Below are 22,706 nucleotides of genomic sequence, written 5' to 3'. Positions count from 1 at the left end.
CCTTCCAGCAAGTGGGCACACTCAGCCCGACCTTCCATGATTGAGGGCAGGAGCCACATGTGCTTAACTCCATCAGCAGAGTCTTTGTACATTTAACGGGTCACCCGAGAGCACATTTTGCATCACGGAGCCACAAGTGTTTGCTGAGCGAATGGCCGGCTGTAGAACATTCTTGTCTAGAGTGACCTTTTCCACTTGCATAAGCTGCCCCCAGCCCAAGCGAATTCTGCCTCATGCAATGGACCCTGTTGCGTGAAGCTTGCCCTCCTGGCCCTAGTTGCCAGCTGCCTTGCCCTGTGCCTGCTGCCTCTGCACTTGCAGGGGTGATGGTGACAATCAAATGAGATAATATATGTGAGGGCCCCAGGAAACGGGAAGTTATTCAATTTGAATCCAACCAGCACTCACCGAGGCCTCCTAAGGTCACAGCACCACGCCAGGCTGCTGGGGGCTACAGATGTGAAGCTGTGACAGCTTCTGTGGGAATCATGGTACACAGGGGAAAAAAACTCATTAAGACTAATTGGAGGGGAGGGAACCCCAGGCACATGGGAAAGAAATGATGTCTGTTCGCTTCTAAAGGGAAGCAGCTTGGTGCCAAGCAAAGGAGCAGACCCCAGTTTGAATCCTGGTGCTAACTCTGGGCATGTTTTATTAACTGTTTTGCATCTGTTTCCTCGCTATACCCCACAAGATCGTGAAGTTTTGTGAAGATGCCTGCAGCTGGTAGGAACTCAGTTCTCTGTTTCGTGTCCTTCCAGTCCTGCGAAAAGGAGTCATAACAGGGCGGGAGAGGCTCGCCAGTTCAGGGGAATGCCGCTCCCCAGAGTAGTGAGGACTCATTTGAAATCAGCAGGATTATTTACACGCTATTCACGATGTACTAAATGCCTTTAACATGTTTGTTTTCAGAAGCAAGTTAAACACGGACCCCTGTAATTTTGTTTACACTCTTAATTCATTCAGACAGCCACGTCTTCCTGGAGAGACAGAGGTAAGCTTGTGTTGAACTGTCACCATCTAAATGAGTGGAAAGTCACCAGCAGTGGTGGGGAGTGGGGCTTTCGGGGACAGGTAGGAGGAAAGTTGCACGGGCTTCAAGCCTGTTGGGGCTTGTCCTGCAGCCTCAGCTAAGACCTGGAGAACCACAAAGACTCTCCTCAGCTGACTGACCACAGGACTCCTAACAACCGGAGCCCACACTGTAGGGGGATGGAGCAGGCTTCCAGGTGTGATGCCTCCTTCACCTGCTCAGGAGCAGACCGGGATCCTGCAGGAGGCAGAAGAAAATGGTTTCTACACCCAGAAGTTTCTCGAGGTCTTGAAGAGTGGGAAGGTGAGAAAGGGAAGGTGTGTTGCTATTCTCCCTACGTGTACAGAGAGAAACACACACCAAGGATAGAGATGGTTTATTCATCAGTATAATAAAAATATATCTATATATCTATGTATGTATATATGCAGAAATAAAGGATCTGAGGGTATAAACCCAAGTAGTAACACCTCTGATAATACTGGTAGCATTAAGGCTGCATTTCTCTTTCTTCTTTACACTTCTTTTTACACTGAGTGTGTATCCTGTTTACAACATGGTAAAAACAAGGAAGCTATCTTCATTTGGAAATTGAGTTGCCACCGTCATCTGCATCATCACCAGGACTGTGGCTTGGGTCTGGGGCTCCTGTTCCAGGCTGGGAGGATGGGGCTGAAGACGCCCCTCTCTCAAAAACCAGGAAGAGTCAAGCTGGGACTCCTCATCACGTCTCCATCCCATCCTCATCCCCCCTCCACTGCCATCACTGCGCAGAGCCGTGTTAGACCGGGAGCAGAGAACAAATCCCCCCAAAGCCACCTGCCTGCAGGGAGGGTGTTATATTCTGGGGGGAATGATGGCAGCACACTTTAAAATAGCAACATGTTAACACTCACAAATGAATCTATACATGCTGAGAAGCTGAGTGTAACAAGAGATTAATAAAGAGGGCGAGTAGCAGAATGAATGGCTGGGGGAGGGGTGTTAATAAAGGAAGAGGGTGTTGGCATTAATTGCTCCGAGCTGAGGAAGGCAGGTCAGGGCTTCAGGATTCAGGAAGGGACAGTCGGCCAAGAGGGGTTGGCGGTCAGGACACCTTGGCGATGCAGCTCCCAGATGACAGCGCTCCCCCAGCCCTCATCAGTTCCTTCTGGCTCCTCTGGTTGCCAGGGTAGCGGGGACTGGAGGGGAGCTCTGCAGGCCAGTTACATAGAAGGAGGCAGGGTGAAGGAGGAAAGTGAGGCTGTGTCCCACTCTTCCCCTCCCCCAGCCCATCTCTCTCATCAGGGTCACCAAGACACTTGGAAGCACCCTTCCTCTCACCGGGTCTCCACCTCCCCTGTCCCCTTCTTAATTCCTATTTTCCTCTGTCACTGTGGCCTAGACCACCCCTGTTCTCAATGCCAGTCACCTGGGGTTGCGAGGGGCTCAGCTGGCCTCTTCAAGGTGCTGCTGGGGAGGCACGCTATGCGGCTTCTGCGAGAGACTGAGGAACTGAGGGAAGGAAGAAAGGTCACAGCCATGCCCGGGAGCTGCAGGTGGGGGATGGGGGAGGTGGAGGGAGACACCAAGCCTTGAGAACAGGGCAAGGCTGGGCACCAACAAGTGCTTTCAAGGCCAGATCTGAGAATGGGAGGTGGGGGGAAGGGAGGGAGTTCGTGGGGTTTAAGAAGTGAGGGGGTGGGAGTACATTCTCTAGATTAATCAGTGAACACTGAATGAATGAATGGGAGTACATTCTCTAGATTAATCAGTGAACACTGAATGTCTCCCTCGTGGAGAGGGGGCCTGTGGCCTTTAACCAAAGAAGGGAGACACCCTTCACCTCTAGTATAATCCCGCAATAATAGCAAGGGCCAAGGGAACCTCAGACAGAAAATCAGACTCAGGCCCTGCTCACAGGACTCCTGCTCGGGCCCAGAGACTCAAGGGGGGCCTGTAGTTGGCCCAGGCATCCAACGCCCTGATGAAAGCTCTCCTCCCCCGCCGCCCTGCACCTCCCCAACCTCACCTCACAATGCGCCTCTTCTTGCGGGCTGAGGTCCCAGGGAAGGAAGACACTGGCTTGGGGCCCTTCATGGTGAACAGGGGCACAGGTCTACTGGGGGAGGGAGGAAGATGAAGGAGGGAGGTGGCTCAGGAGGGAACCAGAAAAGGGTGCCAGTGCCTCCTCCCTCCAGCCCAGCGTGGGGGGTGGGGAGAGTGAACAAGATGACCTCTAGGTTTCTTCCTACTAAGAGGTGGATTCCTCTGCCTGCCTCACTTGGCCTGGGCTGACAGCTGAGTGACAGGCCTGTTCTGGGAGAATATCCAGGTGTCAGTTTCTGGTGCGTCCAGGGGACTGGAGTTCAAACGATTTCACCCTTCCACCTGCCCACTCGGAGCTTGTTACTAACAGGTGGTTTGGGGCAGGGGTGTGGCGGGCAGCCTGCTGTCCTTGGCCTCACAAGTCCAGGTCAGTCTGCTACTTGTTCTTGGCCTTGGGCTGTCCTGAGCTGGTCACTATTCTCCTACCCTGCTATGCGGGTGGAAGGCAGGGTTGCGAGCTTCATCTTCTCACTGAAAAATGCTGAATCAAGTTTTCTGAAGATTCCCCTTCCCAGTTCCAGATGCTGGGCTGGATGGAGCGGCAGAAAGATATTTCCTAGCGGGACACAGAACTCAGGGAGGACCTAAGGGCCCAAGCAATGCAGAGGATCAGAGATGGCTGGGCTCCGCTTGTGAATTCCTGCTCCCTGCTGACCCTGCCGTTAGCTACTTATGGCTGTACCTGCCATAAACCAGCATGGAGCTGGTGGCTTTGAGGTAGACAGACCAGGCAGGGCCCCTGAGAGTAGCAATGCCTCCATGGAAGTGTATGTTCTGCCCTCCTGGGCCTGGGGAGTGACCAATCTGATCAGACCAAAGGCAAAGAGGTGGCAAACGTTCTAGCTCCAGAGTTGGGCTGTCTTCCACGTCTCTTGGCAGCACCATTGTACCTGGCTGACCCCTGAGCCCCTGCGGGGAGGGTTGGGAGGGAGGCTGGAAGGGACACCCACCTGGGGATGAAGGGCTGATGCAGCCTTTTCAGTTCCTGGGGGGCATTCTCCCAGCCAGCATCTTCATGGAAACCCAGCTTTGTGGGGAGCTCCTCGGAGAGATCAAACGTGGTGTTGAGGTCCCTTGCAGGCAGGCCCAGAGGGGTGGAGCAGTTCTGCACAGCAGATGGGCCCAGAGGCACCCGGCTTTTGATGACTGTGGCTGGGCAGAAGCGAGGAGAGTGGCAGGGGGAAGAGACCCTTCCCCCTTTGGGGGTGCTGGGTCCCAGTGAATGCTGAGCCTCAGGCAGCGACCCCCTCCTCAGGCAGGGCAGGAAGGACTGGCGCTGGCGCTTGGTCCCCAGCTTTGGAGCTGGGGGACCATCTTGCTCTGAGGGGCTCGGTCTCTTCCTTCTCCTCTTCTCCATGGGCTGTGGAGATGTCGGGGCTGGGGTGCAGTCAGGCCCAGGTGGGACCCCGAGAATGTGCATGAAGCCACTCAGTTGCTTTGCCATGGTCCGGGTCACAGGGCCAGAGTATCCTGGAGCTTCTGGGCAGAGAGAAGGAGGGTGCTGAGAGGAGATCAGGGACTGGCCAGAAGAAAGGAGTTTCTAGAATTTGGGGAGATAGACACTGGAGACATGCAGGAGCCCCTAACTCCTCAGTTCTGCCTTGACTCCTGGGCTTCTCTGTATGCAGAAGTCCATGATCCCAGGGGCCTAGCCTCCTGCCAAAGCATAACCCTGCATCTGAGGTCGCGGCCACCCCTTGGCACCAGCTGGGCTTTGGAGACGACACCAATAGGCAGAGGCAGAGCAGGCGCAAGACTCACTTGACTTTGAACACAGCTCCTGAGCCAGAGGTGCCCCCTTGGCCGGACCAGGAGTCCCTGAGGTCTCAGTTCCAGGCCCAGTTTTTTCCTCTTGCACCAACTGCTGCAGGGTCTCAAACTCGGCAATCATGTCGGGGGTCAGCAGGTTGGCTGCTTGGAGCAGAGAATACTGCCGCTGGGCCAAGCACAGCACCTTTAGCGCCAACCTGGAAGAGAGGGAAAGGGATCCCCACCCTACTCAACCCAGCTGGCCAGTGTCCTCTCTGCCATTCACCTGGTCCTGTTGCTCCGGGTGTGGTGAGAAGCGCATATGGCCTGGCCCCTGGCCCCCTTCTGCCTTGCCCCAGGCTAGCCGGCTGGCCTCCCCACCGTTCCAGCCATGGCTCCTGCTCTGCCATGCCCTTGCTGAAGACCAAGGCTGGCAGGGATGGTTGCAGGTAATGATGGGAGGCTTTACCCACTAAACATGGCCCCCGACAAAGGTAGTGACCTGGGAAATAGGGAGAGGGTGCTAAGTGGCCTTGGACTCTGCCACCTACTAGTGCTACGATCTTGAGTAAAGTTCATTTTCCTGAGGGGCAATAAAGTTAGTAGTGAGCCAGACTCAAGTCAGAAGGCCAGCCTGCCAGGTCACATCCCGGCTCCGACACTTCCGAGCTGTTGAGCTTGGATCACGGCTCACCCTCAGTCTCCACATCCTTTAAATGGGAGTAACAAGTACAACCCACCTCATTGGGCTGTTGGGAAGATGAAATGAGTCGCCTTATACAGAGAGTGTTTAAAGAGTACCTGGTACACAGTGAGTGGGTAACGATTGTTTTCTGTAAAATAGAAATGCCATCTACCTCATTAGGAAGAGATTAAACAAGACAGGTTGTGTGATCTTGGTTCCGAGAAGACCCTCACAAAGGCATTCAGTCTGTGCCTTTTATTTAACTCTACTTAATGGCTGGGATCCTGAAAGAGTATGTGTGAATCAGCGAATATTTCACATGCACTGAGGGGCTATTTAAGGGAAATTATGAGAGTAATGCGATTATTGATGTTGTAAATTTAGATTCTAATAAAGCAAATTTCCTTTCTGTCAGGCACACCTACGATAAAAGAATAAACACAATTATCTCGGTGGGGATTAGTCATGGCCAATAATTTATCCTCAGGTAGCATAATCTACTACCTGCCTGGACACCTCTGAGCCCCCTCCTCTGCCCTCAGCATGAGCTTGGGGAACCCAAACTCATTTTCTAAAGCAGCCTCCAGGCCTTTTGAAAGCAGGCAGGATATAAATTAAAAAAGACACAGCAGAAAATCATTCTATATCTACCTGAGCCACACGTATGAAGATTAGACTACTGAGGAATGTGGGTGTGTGGGGAGAAACACGCTGGGTTGGATATCAGATGACCTGGGTCTGGCTCCATCCCTCTTGCTGTAGCTATGGGGCTCCAGGCAGATGACTCGGTACCCGATATGACAAATGGGGACTTGGTCTATATCAGGGGTTTTCAAATTAGGTTTCAAGAAACCCATCTGAGGACATTTTAAATGGTGCAGCTCTGCCTTATCTGTTCTACATATTAGATTTCAGCCTAAGATTTCATTTGAAGTAGGACTTTGGAGCTAAAAAAATTCTGAAAACCATTGAACTAGAAAATCTAAGCTCGACTCAGTGCCCTGGTGGTCTAAGATTCTAAAGTCTAAAGCCAAAGAGAAATTATTTTCCGTTATCTGGTTGTTAGGGTGTTTCCAAGTATGGAGATGATCTAGAATGTTCTGCAATCCCTAACGCTTCGGGTCTTCTGTCACATTTTATGAATTACTTCAGCTCAAAGAAGTAGGGAGAGTAAGGCCTATGAATCCCAAATCATAGCCAAGACTGAAGTAACTTGTGGGAGGCCACAAAACCAGGGGCGCAGCAGAAACGAGAACCCTGTCGTCCTCTCTCCTCACCAATGGGGGACACCAAGCAGAGAGAACCTGAGTCATCAGTGGGAGCCTGTGGTCGCTCCCCGGGGACCAAGGGGACCTCCTGCCAATGCATCCCTGCCACTCCTGGGTCCCAGGGAGTCAGCGGCAGGAGGCAGATAATAAGCTGCTGATTATTCCGGCTGCAGCATTTTTGCTGAGTCGGGAACAGACACTCCCCAACAAAAAATAAAATTAAACAGGCCCTTCTGTCCGGAAGCTTTAAATATACTGCCTAGCGTGAAGCGTGCTGGGGAGGGCAGAGTGGGGTTGGCAGCAGCAGAGTTAAGTGGCAGGGGATTTATTTTCTGGGGGCCAAGGAAAAACATACTAACAGCATCTCTCTATTCAGCACAGAAAGAATGGTCCAAGATCCATTCCTCTTTGGCTTTGGGTGGTGGTTTGTATTTACTTCTGAGAAGAAACAGCTACAGTCAATCTGTTGTTGAAGACACTTGGTAAACACCTGACTCAGGAAGGCTGTTCCTCCTCAGCCCGCCACCTGACTTCTCTCGGCTGCTCCCTCCTTGCTGAGGACAGGCAGTGTGGCCCTCAGAGTGGAAAGCAAAGCACTAGCCCAGGCACCCCTGCCCTAACTCGGTGCTTGCCAGCTATCTGGGTGGAATTTGGTGTTTTGTTTCCTGTTGTGCTGCCTGCTGCACTGGAATACATAGAGAGATGATAAGTAAATAGAGTAGGTGATAATATCAAGTTGTTGAAAGCAGGTAAGGGGCGATGGTGACAAAAAAAAAACCTTGACTCTTAACTAGAGTTGAGCCAGTTTTGTGACTTAGCATCAACTCACACCTCAAGAGGCTGGAACCCACCACTTCCCACCTTGGACCCCAGAGAAGAACAAGGAGACACCTACTGCTTAGAATGATCCCTTCCCAGTTTCTGTGGTGAGAGGAGGCCCACGACTGGCTTGGGCTGCAGGGTCAGGTCAGGGGACCCTGGCGGTGGGCGTCTGAAGCTCTGCTCTGGCACCTGGATTGGAACCTAAAGAGGAAGTCACAGGTAGAGGGCCCAAGATGTCCTCCCTCCCTATGTAAGCAGCTCCTAAAATCTTTTTCTCTTCCAAAAGTGGGGATGATAGCTCCTGGACTGGCCAGGTCCTGGTAGAGGCTTTCTTTCTCCCAGTCTCTGTCCACCCTCCCTGCTCCCCTGATTGTAACACACATGCTCCTTACTTCCAGGCACACAGGACCTGACAGAATAGTTCTCCTTCCTGCACAGGATCTAAAAGCCTCCTAATGACTAAGATGTGACATCCAGGTAGAGAACCTGGGACTAAAGGGACTCTGTGAGTTGGGAGGAACATTTCTTCCAGTATCCCACCCGCTCCAAGTCCTACCTCTTGGGCTGGACATTCGTCCTTGTCCTCAGGGGGCTGCTCCTGGTCTGAAGAGTTCCCTTCCACGACCCTCTCCACCTGGGCCTCTGTCCCCAGGCTCTTTTCTTGAAGGACTATAGACCCTGGGTGCAGCTCCGGGGTGCAGGGCTGGCTAGGAAGGCGGGACGTTGGGGAGGAGCTTGGAAGGCTAAGAGGGAAATGAAGTTTGAGAGATGGGAAGTAGGGGCAGGTGGCACCAGGAGGTACAGAGCCCATAGTGATGGATGCTTGGGTAACAAATGGATAGTAGCTGAAGGGGGGAGGAGTCAGACATTTTCTAATTTAGGAAACAATGATACCCACCCCTTACTGTACTTTCTTTTGTATAGTAGATGCTGCTTATATGACCTGTGGTGTCATTCATTTGACACAGAACATTTTAGGTGACGCTCAGTGTGCTGGGTGCTGAGTGGGAGCCCCTAACCCTAGGTGTCAGAACAGAAGCAAGGAGTCCTAGCCCTCTGGAAGCTGGAGAGTAAGGGCTTTTCCTGCCAAGCTGAAAGACGAACATCGTATGGGCTGCAGAACTCACGGATGTTGTGGAAGGCCCGATTTGGGGGGCTGTGGAAGGTCTTGTTGTGGGGCCCCGGCTCCCGCCTCATACACTTGGAGCTTCTCCTTCAGAGTGGCCACCTAGAACCAAAGTAGCCAGCCTCTCAGAATCCCAGGTGAGCACAGGAGGTGGGGGTGGCCGTGCATAGAGCCCTGGCCACACCCCAGTGCCCCTGTCTGTCGCTCTCTTGCCCCGGAACCGGGGCACCCTGCTCCTGGCCCCAGGTGGACTCCTCACCTCAGCCTGGAGCTGCTGGCAGATGGTGGCATACTGGCTGATATGACAGTCCAGGCTGATCACATTGCTTTTCAGCTGAGATGGAAGCACAGGGAAGAGATGTGTTTGTTCATTCAAAGCAGCTTTAAGCAACCACTTCCCATGGCCAGGCGCTGCGCTAGGAGCCTCACTCGTATTCCCGTGACTCACCCTCATGACTGGGGAAGCGGAGCAGGGAAGGTCATCGGCTCGCCTGAGACTATAGCGAGAGGTACGGGTTGCCTTTGAACCCAAGACCCCTGATTGCCTGACAATACAATCTCACCAGGCTCGGGGCTTTTCAGCAGCAGCTCCGGGAGCACCAGGGCTCCCTGGAGGAGGCAGGGGAAGCTGGAGCAGCTCTGCTTTTATCTGTTATAGGTTGGTGTTTATGTTGTTTTGCTGAAAAACGGTCCTGCTGCTAAAAACAAGTCTAAACGTGATCACTGGCCAACACACGGCCACCCCGTCCTGTTGCTTCCCTCTTTAGACAATTCTGCCTCAGTCATCCCAATGCTGTGACATTTTACTCTTCTTCCAAGTCTTGGCGACTGTCCTGCCTCTCCCCACACTGGAGTCTTTCCAAGGATGAGGGCTGTGTCACTTCTACCACAAAAAACGTTCCTGAAGAGAGGTGAGGGAATGTCTTCCCTCTGCCTTGTTGGAATACTTGCTCCAGGCACCGGAGGAAGCTGATGGGTCCTGTCCCTTCCTCCTCCCAGCCTGGGGACTCCCCCCACACCAGGCCGGCCCTTTCCAGCTGCCACGCACCGAGAGCTTGATCTCCTTGGCCCGGTTGGCATACTTGAGGGTGTTGTAAGTGTCCTCGTAGGTCAGGCCAGAGGGGCTGATGGCAGCAATCATCACTGTGCGACAGTTGCCCCCGATGGAGTCCTTGAGCAGGCGGGTCAGCTTGCTATCCCGGTAGGGCACATGAGACTTTCGGCCCTGGAGGGCAGCGAGCAAGCATGGGGTGAGATGGTTGGGCTAGAGCCCAGGATGGGACCTGGCAGCCTCTGGCCCAGTGCTGGAGGGAGGGACCCTTGGCTTTAGGCACTCTCAGTGGCTGTCCTGGGGGGACCCTGCATCTATGCAGCTTTACCTTTGCATCGGCCAGGGCGTTGAGGACATTGATGAGGGCCAGCAGAGAGCGGTTGATGTTGGCACCCTCCCGCAGCCGCTCCCCCTTCGCGTGGGTGCTGGATGCCCTCTCTGAGCCAGCCAGGTCAATCAGGCTCATCTTGGCCACCCGAAGGGCCTGAGTCAGACCTGGAACCCGGTCCTGCTGTTTCACAAAGATCTGGGGGCAGAGGGAAGGGCTGAGGGAGTGCGGGACATCAGGAGCCCGTCTTCAGGCTGCAACCTACCACCCCTCTCACCTGGAAGATGGCATGGGAGCGGGAGGAAGTAGCGTTGGCGTCAGTGGGGTGCTGCGTGCGGTTCCGGTTCCCCCTGGTCAGCATCTCCAGCAGCTGCCTAGCTGAAGTTGGCTACAGAGGAGATGACCAGGCCGGGGGCTGTGGTCTCCCCCACCAGCACTTTCCCCCAACAGGATGGCTGCTCTTCAGAACCCATGTCACCCCCTTGCTAAGGGCACCCTCACGGGATCCAGGGCATCCCCAAACTGCCTGGCAAGAGAACCCCAGAGGACCCGTGGGATTGCTTGTATCGCCCAGGCCTAATCACACACCTGGTGGAAGGAAAGTCCTGGCACCACCACCCCCTTGTCGGGGTCCTCGCGGATGGCAAGGGGCCCCTTGGGCTCCAGGAGGTCATGGATCTGCTCATTATACACCTGAGGAGAAAGGAAGCAAGAGAGAGACCTGAGGAACAGGGCCAGTCACGAAAGCTCTCCCCTAGGGGCTGGGAGGGCTGAGCTGCTGGGCGGGGAAGCGTGGCCAGGCACCACCACAGGGTGGCATTTTGTGGGATGATGTTAAGTGACAAGCGCAGGAGGCGCAGGTTTAGTTCAAATGCAGTCTCTGAGCTGTAACTGCCCTCTGGGCTCTCACTGGGCCCCCATGTACCCCCTTCCTACCGCCCTCTTCCCCACCTGCTCACTCCACTCCTCTCTCTCTTGAGGTGATTGTGAGAATGAGGGATGGGGTCACCCAGTCCCAGGGAGGGGACAGCCCTACCTCCTGGTAGCTGATGAGCACCTCGAATTGCTTCTCCTCCTGGCAGGCCTCCAGGCGCCTGTACAGTTCCATGGTGGTCAGGTACATGATGCCGGGGTCCCCCTCTCTTCCCAGCATGGTGTGTGTCTTTCCAGCCCCAGTGGCCCCATAGGCAAACACTAGAGGAGAGAGTAGGGATTAGGGTGGCGGCGGGGCCAGCTCCGATGTCTCCAGTGGCTCCCTCTGCGCATTTCCACCCAGCTCACCCTTCCCCCCTCTCCAAGCCCTTCCCTTGCCTTCCATCTGCACAGTCCCACTGCTCATACCCACTTGCATCCCCCACATTTGTACTGTAGCTTTTAAGTTCTCCACGTCTATGTCCTGGCTCCCCTATAGGCCTGTGGATTCGAGGGCAAAGGGGTCCCCACTGTGGGTGGGGGCCTCTCCCTCCCTCAGGGAAGCCTTCTCCAGTCCAGGTGTCTTCCTCTGTTGAAGGCTCATAGCTCTTTCCCTTATATCACTTCCTTTGGTTTATAGCCACACATTTGTGGGTACCATTTTGATTAGTGTCTTCTTCCCTCTCTAGACTGGAAGCAGCAAGAGGAACCATGTCTGTTCTACTGTTAAATCCCAGGGCCCAGGAGAGTGCCTCACACAGGAAAAGAATGAATGGGGGACCCACAGAGCACGCAAGGGCCAGAGCCCTCCTCAACAAGTGCCCAGCTGACAGGGAGGTGGGCGCTTGTTGGAAAACACGTGAAACCCTGAAAAGGAAGCAGCGGGGCAAGGCGGCTACCAGCTCTTCCTCCTCACCGCCCAGATTCTCACCTGAGCAGTTGTAGCCCTGGAGGAAACTGTCCAGGATGCTGTGGGTGGTGTGCTGGAACACGTCCTGTTGGGTGGCTGCCTCACCAAAGACCCGGTCAAAGACAAACGTCATGTCTTTGCCCTTCTTCTTGGGGCCGTCATGGGTGCTACCCCATTTCAGGCCGAGGAAGCCCCCCTCGGGCTCCTCAGGGTCAAACACCAGCACCTGCTGGTCCACCACCTGAACCACAGGCCTCCGCTGGCTCTCCAACTCGCGAGGGGTGGGGGGCCGCACCCTCACCACAACCCGCACCATGCTGTCCTCCACCGCCATCACCATGGCAACACCTGGGCAGAGATACAATGGAGATGAGGACCAATCTGCCCGGGGCTTGCCCAGATGTCTCGCAGCCTAGCATTCAAGGCTTCCTCCCACGTCTTTTGCAACAGCTGATCTCCGTTTTATACCTCAAGAGAATAAGAATATTGGTGCCAGCACCGATTACTAATAAATATCTCTTTTTCACTTGAAATACCACCTTTGTCGTTTCTAAATGACTATATATTTTTCAGAGGCCTATTACTGGGCTTTCTATTATATTCCACTAATCTGTTCACTCCTGTGCCAACCCCATACTGTTTGCATTCCATTCCTTTACAGTATGCTTTTCACTTAGTAAGGCACGACTCCCCCCAACTCCACTAGTCTTTCTTTTTCATGATTTTCTTGGCTATTTTCAAATGTTTATTATCTTATCCATCCCTAACCCAGAACATCCCACCCACCACCTAAAAAAACTCTATTGGGATTACAATTGGAATTGCATTACATTTAAGTATTTTTTTTTTTTATAGTTTTTTTTTTTTTTTTAAGATTTTTATTGGGAAATTGGGGGGATGGGAACAGTGCTGGGGAATTGGGGAAAGGGGAACAGACAAGTTGCTGTCGTTTTTTTGTTCTTCAGTCTAGTTGTGGAGGACGTTGCTTCACTGGCCCAAGTTGGCACCTTCATTGCGCTCTTCTCTGGCGAGGCAGATCAGTCGCCGGCTTCTGGACGGCCGCTCACTGCAGCTGCTGGCCGCTCACGCTGGCTGCTGGCCACACACGGTAGCCCATGGCAATCCACTGCCACAGGGACTGCAGCCCACGCCGTCGCCGGCGACTCATGGCAGCCCAGCTCCAGGTTGAGCTGTTGTTCAGCATCTTAGCTGTAGAGGGCAGTGTCACTGGCCCTCATATGTGGGATCCGAACCGGAGCCCTCTGGCATCCCAAGCGAGTTCTTAACCATCGCGCCACTCGGCCGGCCCTACATTTAAGTATTTATTTTATATTAAACCTTTTCATGCAAAAACATGGCTATTGCCTTCCTGTTTGTTCAGATATTTTTTATGTCTCTCAATAAGATTTTGTAGTTTTCTGTCTCTTCAGACAGATTCTGTAATTGCCCTTTTAATATAATTCCCAAGTACTTTCTAGATTTAACTGCTCTTATGAATGGAACACCTCCCCCTATCTCCATTTCCACATGGTAATTGCTAGTATGGAGAAACATGATTGATTTTTATATATTTTCCTTATAACCACCACCCTCAAACTCTCTCATTAATTCCAATTTTTTTTTAAATTAGGGATTATTGGGTTTTCTGAGTATGCAATTAGTATATCAGAAAAGAAAATTTTTTTACCTTTTTTCTGTATATTTTTTCTGTATATTTATATCTTGTCTATTGCAATCCTTAAAACTTCCACAACAACGATAAATAATGACAATGGGCATCCCAGTCTTGTTCTTGATTTTAAAGAAAATGACTTTAGTGCTTCACTATTTAGAAATTTGTTTTGGATAGTCATCATACTAGTAATTATTTCTATTCTTATTTTACTTAGAGTTGTTATTACAAATATCTAGAATTTTACCTAATGCTCTTTCAGCATCGCCTGATATGTGTTTTTTCTCCTTTATTTTGTTGATGTGGTAAATCGATATCCTCATATCAAACCAACCACACATTCTTAGAAAAAATACTACCCTGATCATACTGAAGTTTTAAATTTTCAAACGGTCAAATATATCAACTTTTTCTTTTATGGTTTTTACATCATATTTAAGAAGATATTCTTTCCCCAAGATAATAAATACTTTTATTATATTTCTCCTAATATTCTTTCTTTCTTACATTTAGGCCTTTATACAGGTGGAATTGATTGACTGATTGATTGATTGTGTGAGGTTTCTAAATTTCTTTCCAAATGGTAAGCAATTATCTCAAAATCATATATTAAACAGTCTATCCTTTCTCCACCAATTTGAAATGCCACATTTAACATAACTAAATTCTCATATAAATTTGTTTTTGGATTCTCCATTCTGTTATACTGATATGTCTATTCCTTTTCCAATAACTCACTGTGGTAATTACTGTGGTTCTATATCTCACCTCATTGTTCTTTTTCTTGACTATTCTTTTTTTTTTTTTTAAAGATTTTTATTGGGGAATTGCGGGGATGGGAACAGTGCTGGGGATTTGGGGGAAGGGGAACAGACAAGTTGCTGTCATTTTCGTTCTTCAATCTAGTTGTGGAGGATGTTGCTTCACTGGCCCAAGTTGGCACCGTCATTGCGCTCTTCCCGGGTGAGGCAGATCAGTCGCTGGCTTCTGGACGGCCGCTCACTGCGGCTGCTGGCTACACACGGTAGCCCATGGCAACCCACTTCAGCAGTGGCTGCAGCCTACGCCGTCGCCGGCGACTCATGGCAACCCAGCTCCAGGTTGAGCTGTTGTTCAGCATCTTAGCTGTGGAGGGCAGTGTCACTGGCCCTCATATGTGGGATCCGAACCGGGGCCCTCTGGCATCCCAAGCGAGTTCTTAACCATCGCGCCACTCGGCCGGCCCTTTCTTGACTATTCTTGGGCACCTTGTTCTTTTTTTTTTTTTTATTGGGGAATTGGGGGAAGGGGAACTTACACTTTGCTGTCCTTTTGTTCTTCAGTCTAGTTGTGGAGGACGTTGCTTCACTGGCCCAAGTTGGCACCATCATTGCGCTCTTCCTAGGCGAGGCAGATCAGTCGCCGGCTTCTGAACGGCCGCTCACCGCGGCTGCTGGCAGCTCAGGCTGGCTGCTGGCTACACACGGTAGCCCATGGCAACCCACTTCAGCAGTGGCTGCAGCCTACGCCGTCGCCGGCGACTCATGGCAACCCAGCTCCAGGTTGAGCTGTTGTTCAGCATCTTAGCTGTAGAGGGCAGTGTCACTGGCCCTCATATGTGGGATCCGAACCGGGGCCCTCTGGCATCCCAAGCCAGCTCTTAACCAACGCGCCACTCGGCCGGCTCTTGGACATCTTGTCTTGCATATGATTTTAGAATCAGCTTACAGAGTTAAATGAAAAATCCTGCTAAGATTTTAATTGGGATTACTTTGAATTTATAGATTAATATGAGGAGAAATAGTATCTTTATAATATCAAATCTTCCCATCTAGGAATATAGTTATCTCTTTTCATTATTCACAACTTTATAACCCTCAATAAAATTTTATACTTTTCTTCACTTGAGTTTTGTGTATTTCTTGATAGGTTTATTGCTAGTTATTGTATAGTCTTTATTATATTGTGAATAGGCTCTTTTTAAAATCACATTTTCTCATTCATTTTTGCCAGAATATAGGAAAGCAATTGATTTCTGTATGCAGATCTTGTATCTGGCCACATTACTGAACTCCCTTATTAGTTCTAATAGATTGTCATTGATTCTCTTAGGTTTTTCAATTAAATGATGGTATAGTTTGCAAGTCATAGAGTTACTTTCTATTTTTAGCTCTTCTATATTTAGTTTCCCACCCTTCACTGTCCATTAGGAATGAGTGTTAAATTTTATCAAATGCTTTTTTGGCACTGGCTGAGATGATAACAGTGTTTCTCCTTTAATCTGTTAATGTAGAGAGTGACATGGACAGATTTCCTAATGTTGACCTGGTGATAATTCCAAACACTTACTTGCTTATTCCCTCTTGTAGTCCCCTCAGACCTCTCTCCTTGGTCTTTTCATTTCTCCTTCAAGGCAGCCTACCAAGGGTAGAGATGGAATTTTGGCATGCAGGAGTCACAGATCTCCTGGAAAAGTTCAACCCAGTTCTCCGGGTACATTAACAGGGGTAAGAAACAGAGACTGTTCCTGGGGGATTTGAATAGACGAATGCTTTCCCAGGAAACACAAGGTCCCACTGACAGGACCAAGGTCATTCAGCAAAGAAAAGTGGAATTTCTACCTAATAATCCAGCAAATAACTCATGTTTTCCTTTGGGAATGAAGCAGAATGGAGCTGATTTGAAACTCCTGTCCCCCACCTCCAAACTTCATAATTTCTTCACTACACAAAACAAGATAGCAACCAACAATAATCTTTTTCCGTGTGTATTTTTTTGCCTGTCCCAGCAATTGGACTGCCATAATAATAAACACAATAGCTGTCTGCTTATCCACTATGCCAGGTACTGCTTTTAAGCACCTTACAAGTATCACCTCCTTTCATCTCCATCACAATCTCACAAGATAGATACTATTATTATACTCATTTTTCAATGGGAAAATTGAGACAGAAAAGGATAAGCAACTTGCCCAAGATCCCAATGCTAGTAAATGATAGAGCCTAGTTCCGACCCAGGCAGTCTGACTGCAGAGACTGTATACTGCCTTATAATGATGATATTATATATTATGCTCTCATGATCACATTGTTGATAGTCCCTTATGTTTGTGTAATAATTAGAATCCCTTTTATGTAACTAGCATAATGTATTCTGCACTTTCAGACATATAGACAATTCTTAATTTTCAACACTCCCATCCTCTCATTCCCACCCCCGGGGGAGCCCCACTGTTGATACCCAGGGAAATGAAGGCTGAGGGTGCCTGGCCCCACCGTCTGGGTCTACATTGGCTGCCTTAATGGCCCTCCCAGCTCCCCTACAGGGAGGAGGAGGAGCCACAGAGCAGACTAACATTCTAAGCAGGAAATTATAAAGGGCACTGGCAGCAGAGTGTGCATAACCTTTACAGTTCTCTCCTCACGGCTTCCTGAGGGCCAGTGAGGCAGGCGGTTTGCCTAATGAGATGTTTTCCTTCTTCCTGAGACAGCGCTAGGGGCATAGGGTTGGGGTGGGGGGACACTTGGCATGGCCGCAGCTAGGACACCTGGGTCCTGGTCTCTGCATCTGACTGGTGGGGTGGTCTTTCCATCAGCCACACCAGGTCGATGCTTCCCCCTTTGAGAGCCAGAGAGAACAGTTAACTATCTGCTCCCGCCCCAGGGGAATGGGGAGATTAATGAGAGAACGTTTGTCAAGTTTGCTTTGATCCTCGGCTGGAAAGAGCATTTCAGCCCAAAGTACAAGAGAGATGATTCTTTAATAAGATCTTCAGGGTTCTGAGCCAGCCACAGTCACGTCCTGTTTCTAACCCAGGGCAGCTCATTAAAACCCAGAGGCTAGTTCAATCCTGAGCTGGGGCTGGGAAGTCAAGATTCAGTTGTTTTCAGGATAGCTTCCTCTGCCCACCATCAGAGACACAGGTGGAACAAGTCCAAGCTCCTCAGAAGGCCCTGGAGAAGAATTTCTGAGGACTTGAGGGGATCCGCCTGCAGAGCTGGGAAAGTGGGGCAGGTGCCTAGCCCTTGCATGCTCTTTTTTTATAGGGGTTGCTGTAGTCCCCTTCATCGCTAAGTCAAAACGCTCACACACTTGTGTTTCTTGTCCTTAAGCGCTAAGAGAACAGGATCCTCTGATATATATATATATATATATATATATATATATATATATATATATATATATATATATATATATATCTCGTCTGCTCATCGCAGATGCCTAGGCACCAAACCCAGCTGTAGTAAAGGCTGTATAAGTTTGTCCTATGAATGAATAAAGGCCAGAGAAGAGCAGAGTCTGAATCCAAAAGCCTAAAAATAATTACTATTACAGCGAACATTTATTGGTGCTTACTATGTATCAGATACTATGCTAAGTGCCTTACAAATGGTGTCCTTTAACTTTCACAACAATCTCATTCTGCAGTTACATCCCGACTCTACAAAGGAAACTAAGGCTCAGGAAGGAACTTGTCATATGGATGGTAAGTAGCAAGGCCAGAACTTGACCTTGTTCAGACTGTCACCAGAAGCATTGCTCTTCATCCTAGACCATTCTACCCTGTAGCTGGGCTTTTGTGGCTCCTATCTCCGTTCATTCTGGTGCCCAGAGGACAATGTCCAAAGACCACTGGCTCTTTCTATGGTTGGGTTGGTCTTCACACAAAAGAACTGGGCTCTTTTTTTTAAAAAGACAGTCATAAGGCAGTAACTGATGACAGTTTTGTTTATTCCTTTCTAATCTTATTTTTATTTATTTCTCTTATCTTCCATTGGGTTTTCGGAAAAGTCATGATGTATTTTTTCTATGTTTTTCGTTGCAAAAATGTGACATGACTTTTCCAACAACCCAATAGTTATGGCTAGGACCTCCGGTACAATATTGAATAGGGACAGCAATAGTGAGCAATCTTATCTCTTTACTGATTTTATAGGGAATGTTCCTATTATTTCATTTTTTGTTGGTTTAAGAAAATTTACCTCTATTTCTAGTTTACCAAATTAAAAAAAAATCATTAATGGGTATTGAATTTTATTGAATTCTATTTCTGTGCCTAATGGGATGTTTTCTCCTTTAATCTGTAATTATGTAAATTGTATTAGTAGATTTTCTAATGTTAAACTATTCTCACATTCCTGGGATAAACCCAAGTTGGTCATAATGTATTTTTTTTTATATTACATTGCTGGCTTCTTTTTTTTTAGCTGAGCCATCCTGCCACCTGTTGGCAGCTCAGCGGCTGCTCAGCTCGGGCCGGGAATCGAACCGCTGTTGCTCAGAGCTCGCACTCTTGAGTGAGCTCTTAACCAACTGAGCCACTCAGCCGGCCCTTACATTACTGGCTTCTGATTGCTAATATTTTATTTAAGATTTTTACAACTACATTTATTGGCTTGTAATTTTCTTTGTCTCATTTTTGGTATCACAAAATAGACTGAAAGTGTTTTCTGTTTTTTTTAGAGAGACAGAGTTTGTAAAAGATTAGAATAATTTCTTCCAATTGGTTTTAATTTTTTTGGTGGATTTTAGCAGGGGGAGAGGGGTTGATGGGTGTGACAATTTCCTCAATGGTCATAGGTTTGTTCAAGATTTCCAGAACTTCTGGGCCAGCCGAGTGGCACATTGGTTAGGAGTTGGCTTGGTACGCCTGCTCTGAGCAGCAGGACTAGGTTCGGATCCCACATGTAGGCCAGTGACACTGTGCCCTCTACAGCTAAGATGGTGAACACCTGGAGCTGGGCTGTCATGAGTCCCCGGGAACCCCGTAGGCCAGCAGGGACTGGCTGTGAGCTGCTGGTGAGCCACCGCGAGTCGTCCAATGGCCAGTGAGCAACTGCCTCACCGGGGAAGAGCGTAATGATAATACCAACATAGGCCAGTGAAGTGATGTCCTCCACAACTAGACTGAAGAACAAGAGGACAGCAACTTGTCTGTTACCCTTCCCTGATTCCCCAATAAAATCTCTAAAAAAAAAAAAAAAATTCCAGAACTTCTGAATCAGTTTTCGTAAGTTGTTTTTTCCTAGAAAATTGTCCAAAAACATTGTCAGAAAGAGTGTTTTATTGAAGATTCACTCTCTCCCTCTCTCTCTAAATTTCTCAGTCATTAAAGTCAGGTCCCTATTTTTATTCTTAAGAGCATTTTTCTATGATTCTTTTCTTTATTTCTTAATCAAATATTGCTAGAGGTTTGGCTTTTTATCAGTCTTTTTAAAGGTACGGCTTTTGGCTAAGTTAATCCTATTATGTAGTAAAATTTCATTTCATTAATTTCTGCGCTTAACTCCTTTTTATTTCCTACACATTCATTCTGTTGTTCTGTTTTATCTTAACTAAGTTGGATATTTGCCTCACTAACTTTCAGCTTTAAAAAGTGTTCAAATGTAAGCACTTAAGACTATAAATTACCCTCTAAATATTGCTTTAACTGTATCCCACAAATTTTACAAATAGTATTATCACTGTTCCATGTTAATTATCTTTTAATTCCAATTATGATATCCTATTTAACGAAGTGGTTTTTTTTTTAAATAGTCAAACATGGGTTTGTTTTCTTTTGTATTTTTAACTTAATTGCTTGTGGAAAGAGAATATGATTTGTACTCTGATAATCATCTAGATTTGCTTTGTGGCCAGATAGAGACAATTTTTATAACTACGTCTAAAAATATGCTACTTGTATACTTTTTTAAAAAAGATATAAATGAAGCCAGCCCAGTGGCGCATTGGTTACGAGCTAGCTTGGGACGCCAGAGTGCCCCGGTTCGGATCCCACATATGAGGGCCAGTGACACTGCTCTCTGCAGCTAAGATGCTGAACAACAGCTCAACCTGGAGCTGGGCTGCCATGAGTCGCTGGCGACGGCGTAGGCTGCAGCCCATGCTTCAGTGGGTTGCCATGGGCTACCGTGTGTAGCCAGCAGCCAGCGTGAGTGGCCGTCCAGAAGCCGGCAACTGATCTGCCTCGTCAGGGAAGAGCGCAATGATGGTGCCAACTTGGGCCAGTGAAGCAACGTCTTCCACAACTAGACTGAAGAATAAAAGGACAGCAAAGTGTCTGTTCCCCTTCCCCAATTCCCCAGCTCTGTTCCCATCCCCCAATTCCCCAATAAAATCTTTAAAAATAAATAAAATTTAAAAAAATAAAAAGATATAAATGGAGCTGGGTTGGTTGAGACACCTTAAAATGTCTGAGTGTGTGGTAATTCAATAACGAAATAGGTAAAGAAGGACTCGATAAGTTGGTAGTTGAAGCATGGGATGTGGTGAAGGAAAGAAAATAGAACAGGATTGGAAAAAGTAGTGAAAACTGAGGAGCAGTTCATTCGGAAAAATTGTGTAGCTGTTCTCCTCTGAGCTAGGCTTAACGTCTCTGTTTCCCAACCCATGAATGTAAATAATACTAGTATATATCCCATAGGGTTGTTGTGAGGATTAAATGAGTTCATTCAAATCTGGTAAGTGCTCAGTAAATGTCAGCAATTATTATTGGGATAAATATGACATACGACATTTCCCCATGATGCCAGAAGAACTAATGTCTTCAGTAAAATCCCCCACGTTACCCGTGGCACAGACCAAGGCTTAATCTTTTCCAAGTCGCTTCACTATCTTAACAGGTCAAAGCGGAGAGGATGCATCCTAGCAGCAGTCACAGAAAACATGGTTTTCTGTCATACAGATATTCTTTCATTCCTTCATTTAGTCAATCAAATATTTACTAAGTGCCTGGTAACTAAGTTACTGCAACTCTGCAATCAGTTCTTCTGTACAGATGTGCGGTGAAGGTCTTAGCTACTCTACCCAGATGTGCAGGGGATCCCAGATCTCCAGATCTCCAGATCTAGTGCACAGGAAGACCCAATTCTTCCTTACACGAGCACAGGGACCTTTCACACAGCAGATGCACAGAGTACAGAGGGCCGGGCCGGGCTGGGTGCAGATGTGCGGACCCAGTCTAGGTCCGGTACAAACGAGCGGGTTCCAATTTCCCACGCATATATGGAAGGAAGCGCCCAGCTCTCGGCATTGCCCCACGCCCTGTTCTGAGGGGACCATGCAGAGCCCTCCACACTGCACTTTAGTGTCCCGCACAAAAGAGATCGGGCTGGGGCTGCAGCACCGACCAGCTGGGTCCGCGCGTCCCATACCCGAGCGCAGGAGCCCGCAAGGCCAGCGCTTACCCTTTGTCGGTTCCCTGCCGCTTGTATCGCCGCTCACGGCCTGGTCCCTGGGCCGCAGATAGGAGACCGGGGCCACAGGAAAGTGCTCCCCACACACTTCCTTTACAGGCGCCAACCTCCACCCGCGCCGCGCTTTCAAATTAGCCGGGTTGGCTCATCCGCGCTTCCCATTGGTCACAGCCCAGATCGCTGATTGGCTGTTTCCTAAGTAACACAGTACACCCGGTGGCGGGCGCTGTCAACAGTGCGCTTGCGCACTTCCCATTCCGGCTGGCTGGAGGAGGTTTTGAGGCAGTCTCCGAGGCTGGACGAACCCGACGGACACTCAGAAACCAGTACAGGGTTGGGGTCCAGGGATAGGCCACGGCCCATCTCTGTAGTCCCTGGGACCGGGTTCATCACCAAGTGCAGCAGCCAGACATCAACACTTTTTCAAACCTGCTTTTTTTGTGGGCTAGGGCGGCATCTGCTCATCCAAGAAAGAGACTTTTTAGCTATTGTCCAGAGTCTCTTCTCGCTCCGCGACCATCTCAAGAATGAACTTCGAGAGCAGGCTTGATGTGGAGAAGCCTCAGCCAGCTTCTGCCCGCTTGGCTTTGACAGTGTCAGAAGAATGTCAGGACTGATTTATTGTCGAATATGAGGGCCTTTAGAGCACCGCTGGGCAGCACTGTCTCCATCCTCACAGCCAGCCACTGCTTGGATTCTGGTGGGCCAACTTCATGCTGATTCCCAGCACCTGAGGTTGTGGGAGTGGAAGAGAGTCTTGCACTGGAATCGGGAGTCCTGATCCTTTTCACTAGTGGCTGAATCACTAATTAGTGCTGAGACTGTGGAAGTCACTTCTGCTCTCTGTGTGTCAGTTTTCTCATCTATAAAATGGGGCAAATATCCTGC

General features: G+C 49.2%; 1 protein-coding gene across 1 annotated transcript; it reads right to left on the bottom strand.

Moving 5' to 3' along the window:
• Positions 1-1,445: 1,445 nt before the first annotated feature.
• KIF18B (kinesin family member 18B) lies at positions 1,446-21,888 on the bottom strand. Its single transcript, XM_019665563.1, has 16 exons — positions 21,810-21,888; positions 11,994-12,320; positions 11,187-11,344; positions 10,739-10,843; positions 10,428-10,538; positions 10,151-10,348; positions 9,820-9,996; positions 9,031-9,105; positions 8,773-8,873; positions 8,202-8,388; positions 7,719-7,846; positions 4,883-5,088; positions 4,072-4,600; positions 3,045-3,134; positions 2,445-2,527; positions 1,446-2,227 (listed from the first exon to the last, which is right to left on the bottom strand). Exons 2-16 carry the CDS (start codon positions 12,310-12,312, stop codon positions 2,121-2,123), a joined length of 2,574 nt encoding a protein of 857 aa, XP_019521108.1. The 5' UTR covers positions 12,313-12,320; positions 21,810-21,888; the 3' UTR covers positions 1,446-2,120.
• Positions 21,889-22,706: the final 818 nt, after the last annotated feature.

Source organism: Hipposideros armiger, unplaced genomic scaffold (assembly GCF_001890085.2).
Source record: "Hipposideros armiger isolate ML-2016 unplaced genomic scaffold, ASM189008v1 scaffold_447, whole genome shotgun sequence".
NCBI classification, from domain to species: domain Eukaryota; kingdom Metazoa; phylum Chordata; class Mammalia; order Chiroptera; family Hipposideridae; genus Hipposideros; species Hipposideros armiger.
Note: the sequence above shows the minus strand (reverse complement) of the source record. Positions and strands in the feature narration are given on the sequence as shown.

Excerpts from the sequence above, each read along its gene's own strand:
- KIF18B (XM_019665563.1), bottom strand. The coding sequence starts at position 12,312 with ATGGTGATGGCGGTGGAGGACAGCATGGTGCGGGTTGTGGTGAGGGTG. Across the intron at positions 10,844-11,186 it reads TGCTCATCAGCTACCAGGAG|GTGTATAATGAGCAGATCCA; the intron begins GTAGGGCTGTCC and ends CTTTCTCCTCAG. Across the intron at positions 2,228-2,444 it reads TGAGCCCCTCGCAACCCCAG|AGCTCCCCTCCAGTCCCCGC; the intron begins GTGACTGGCATT and ends ACTGGCCTGCAG.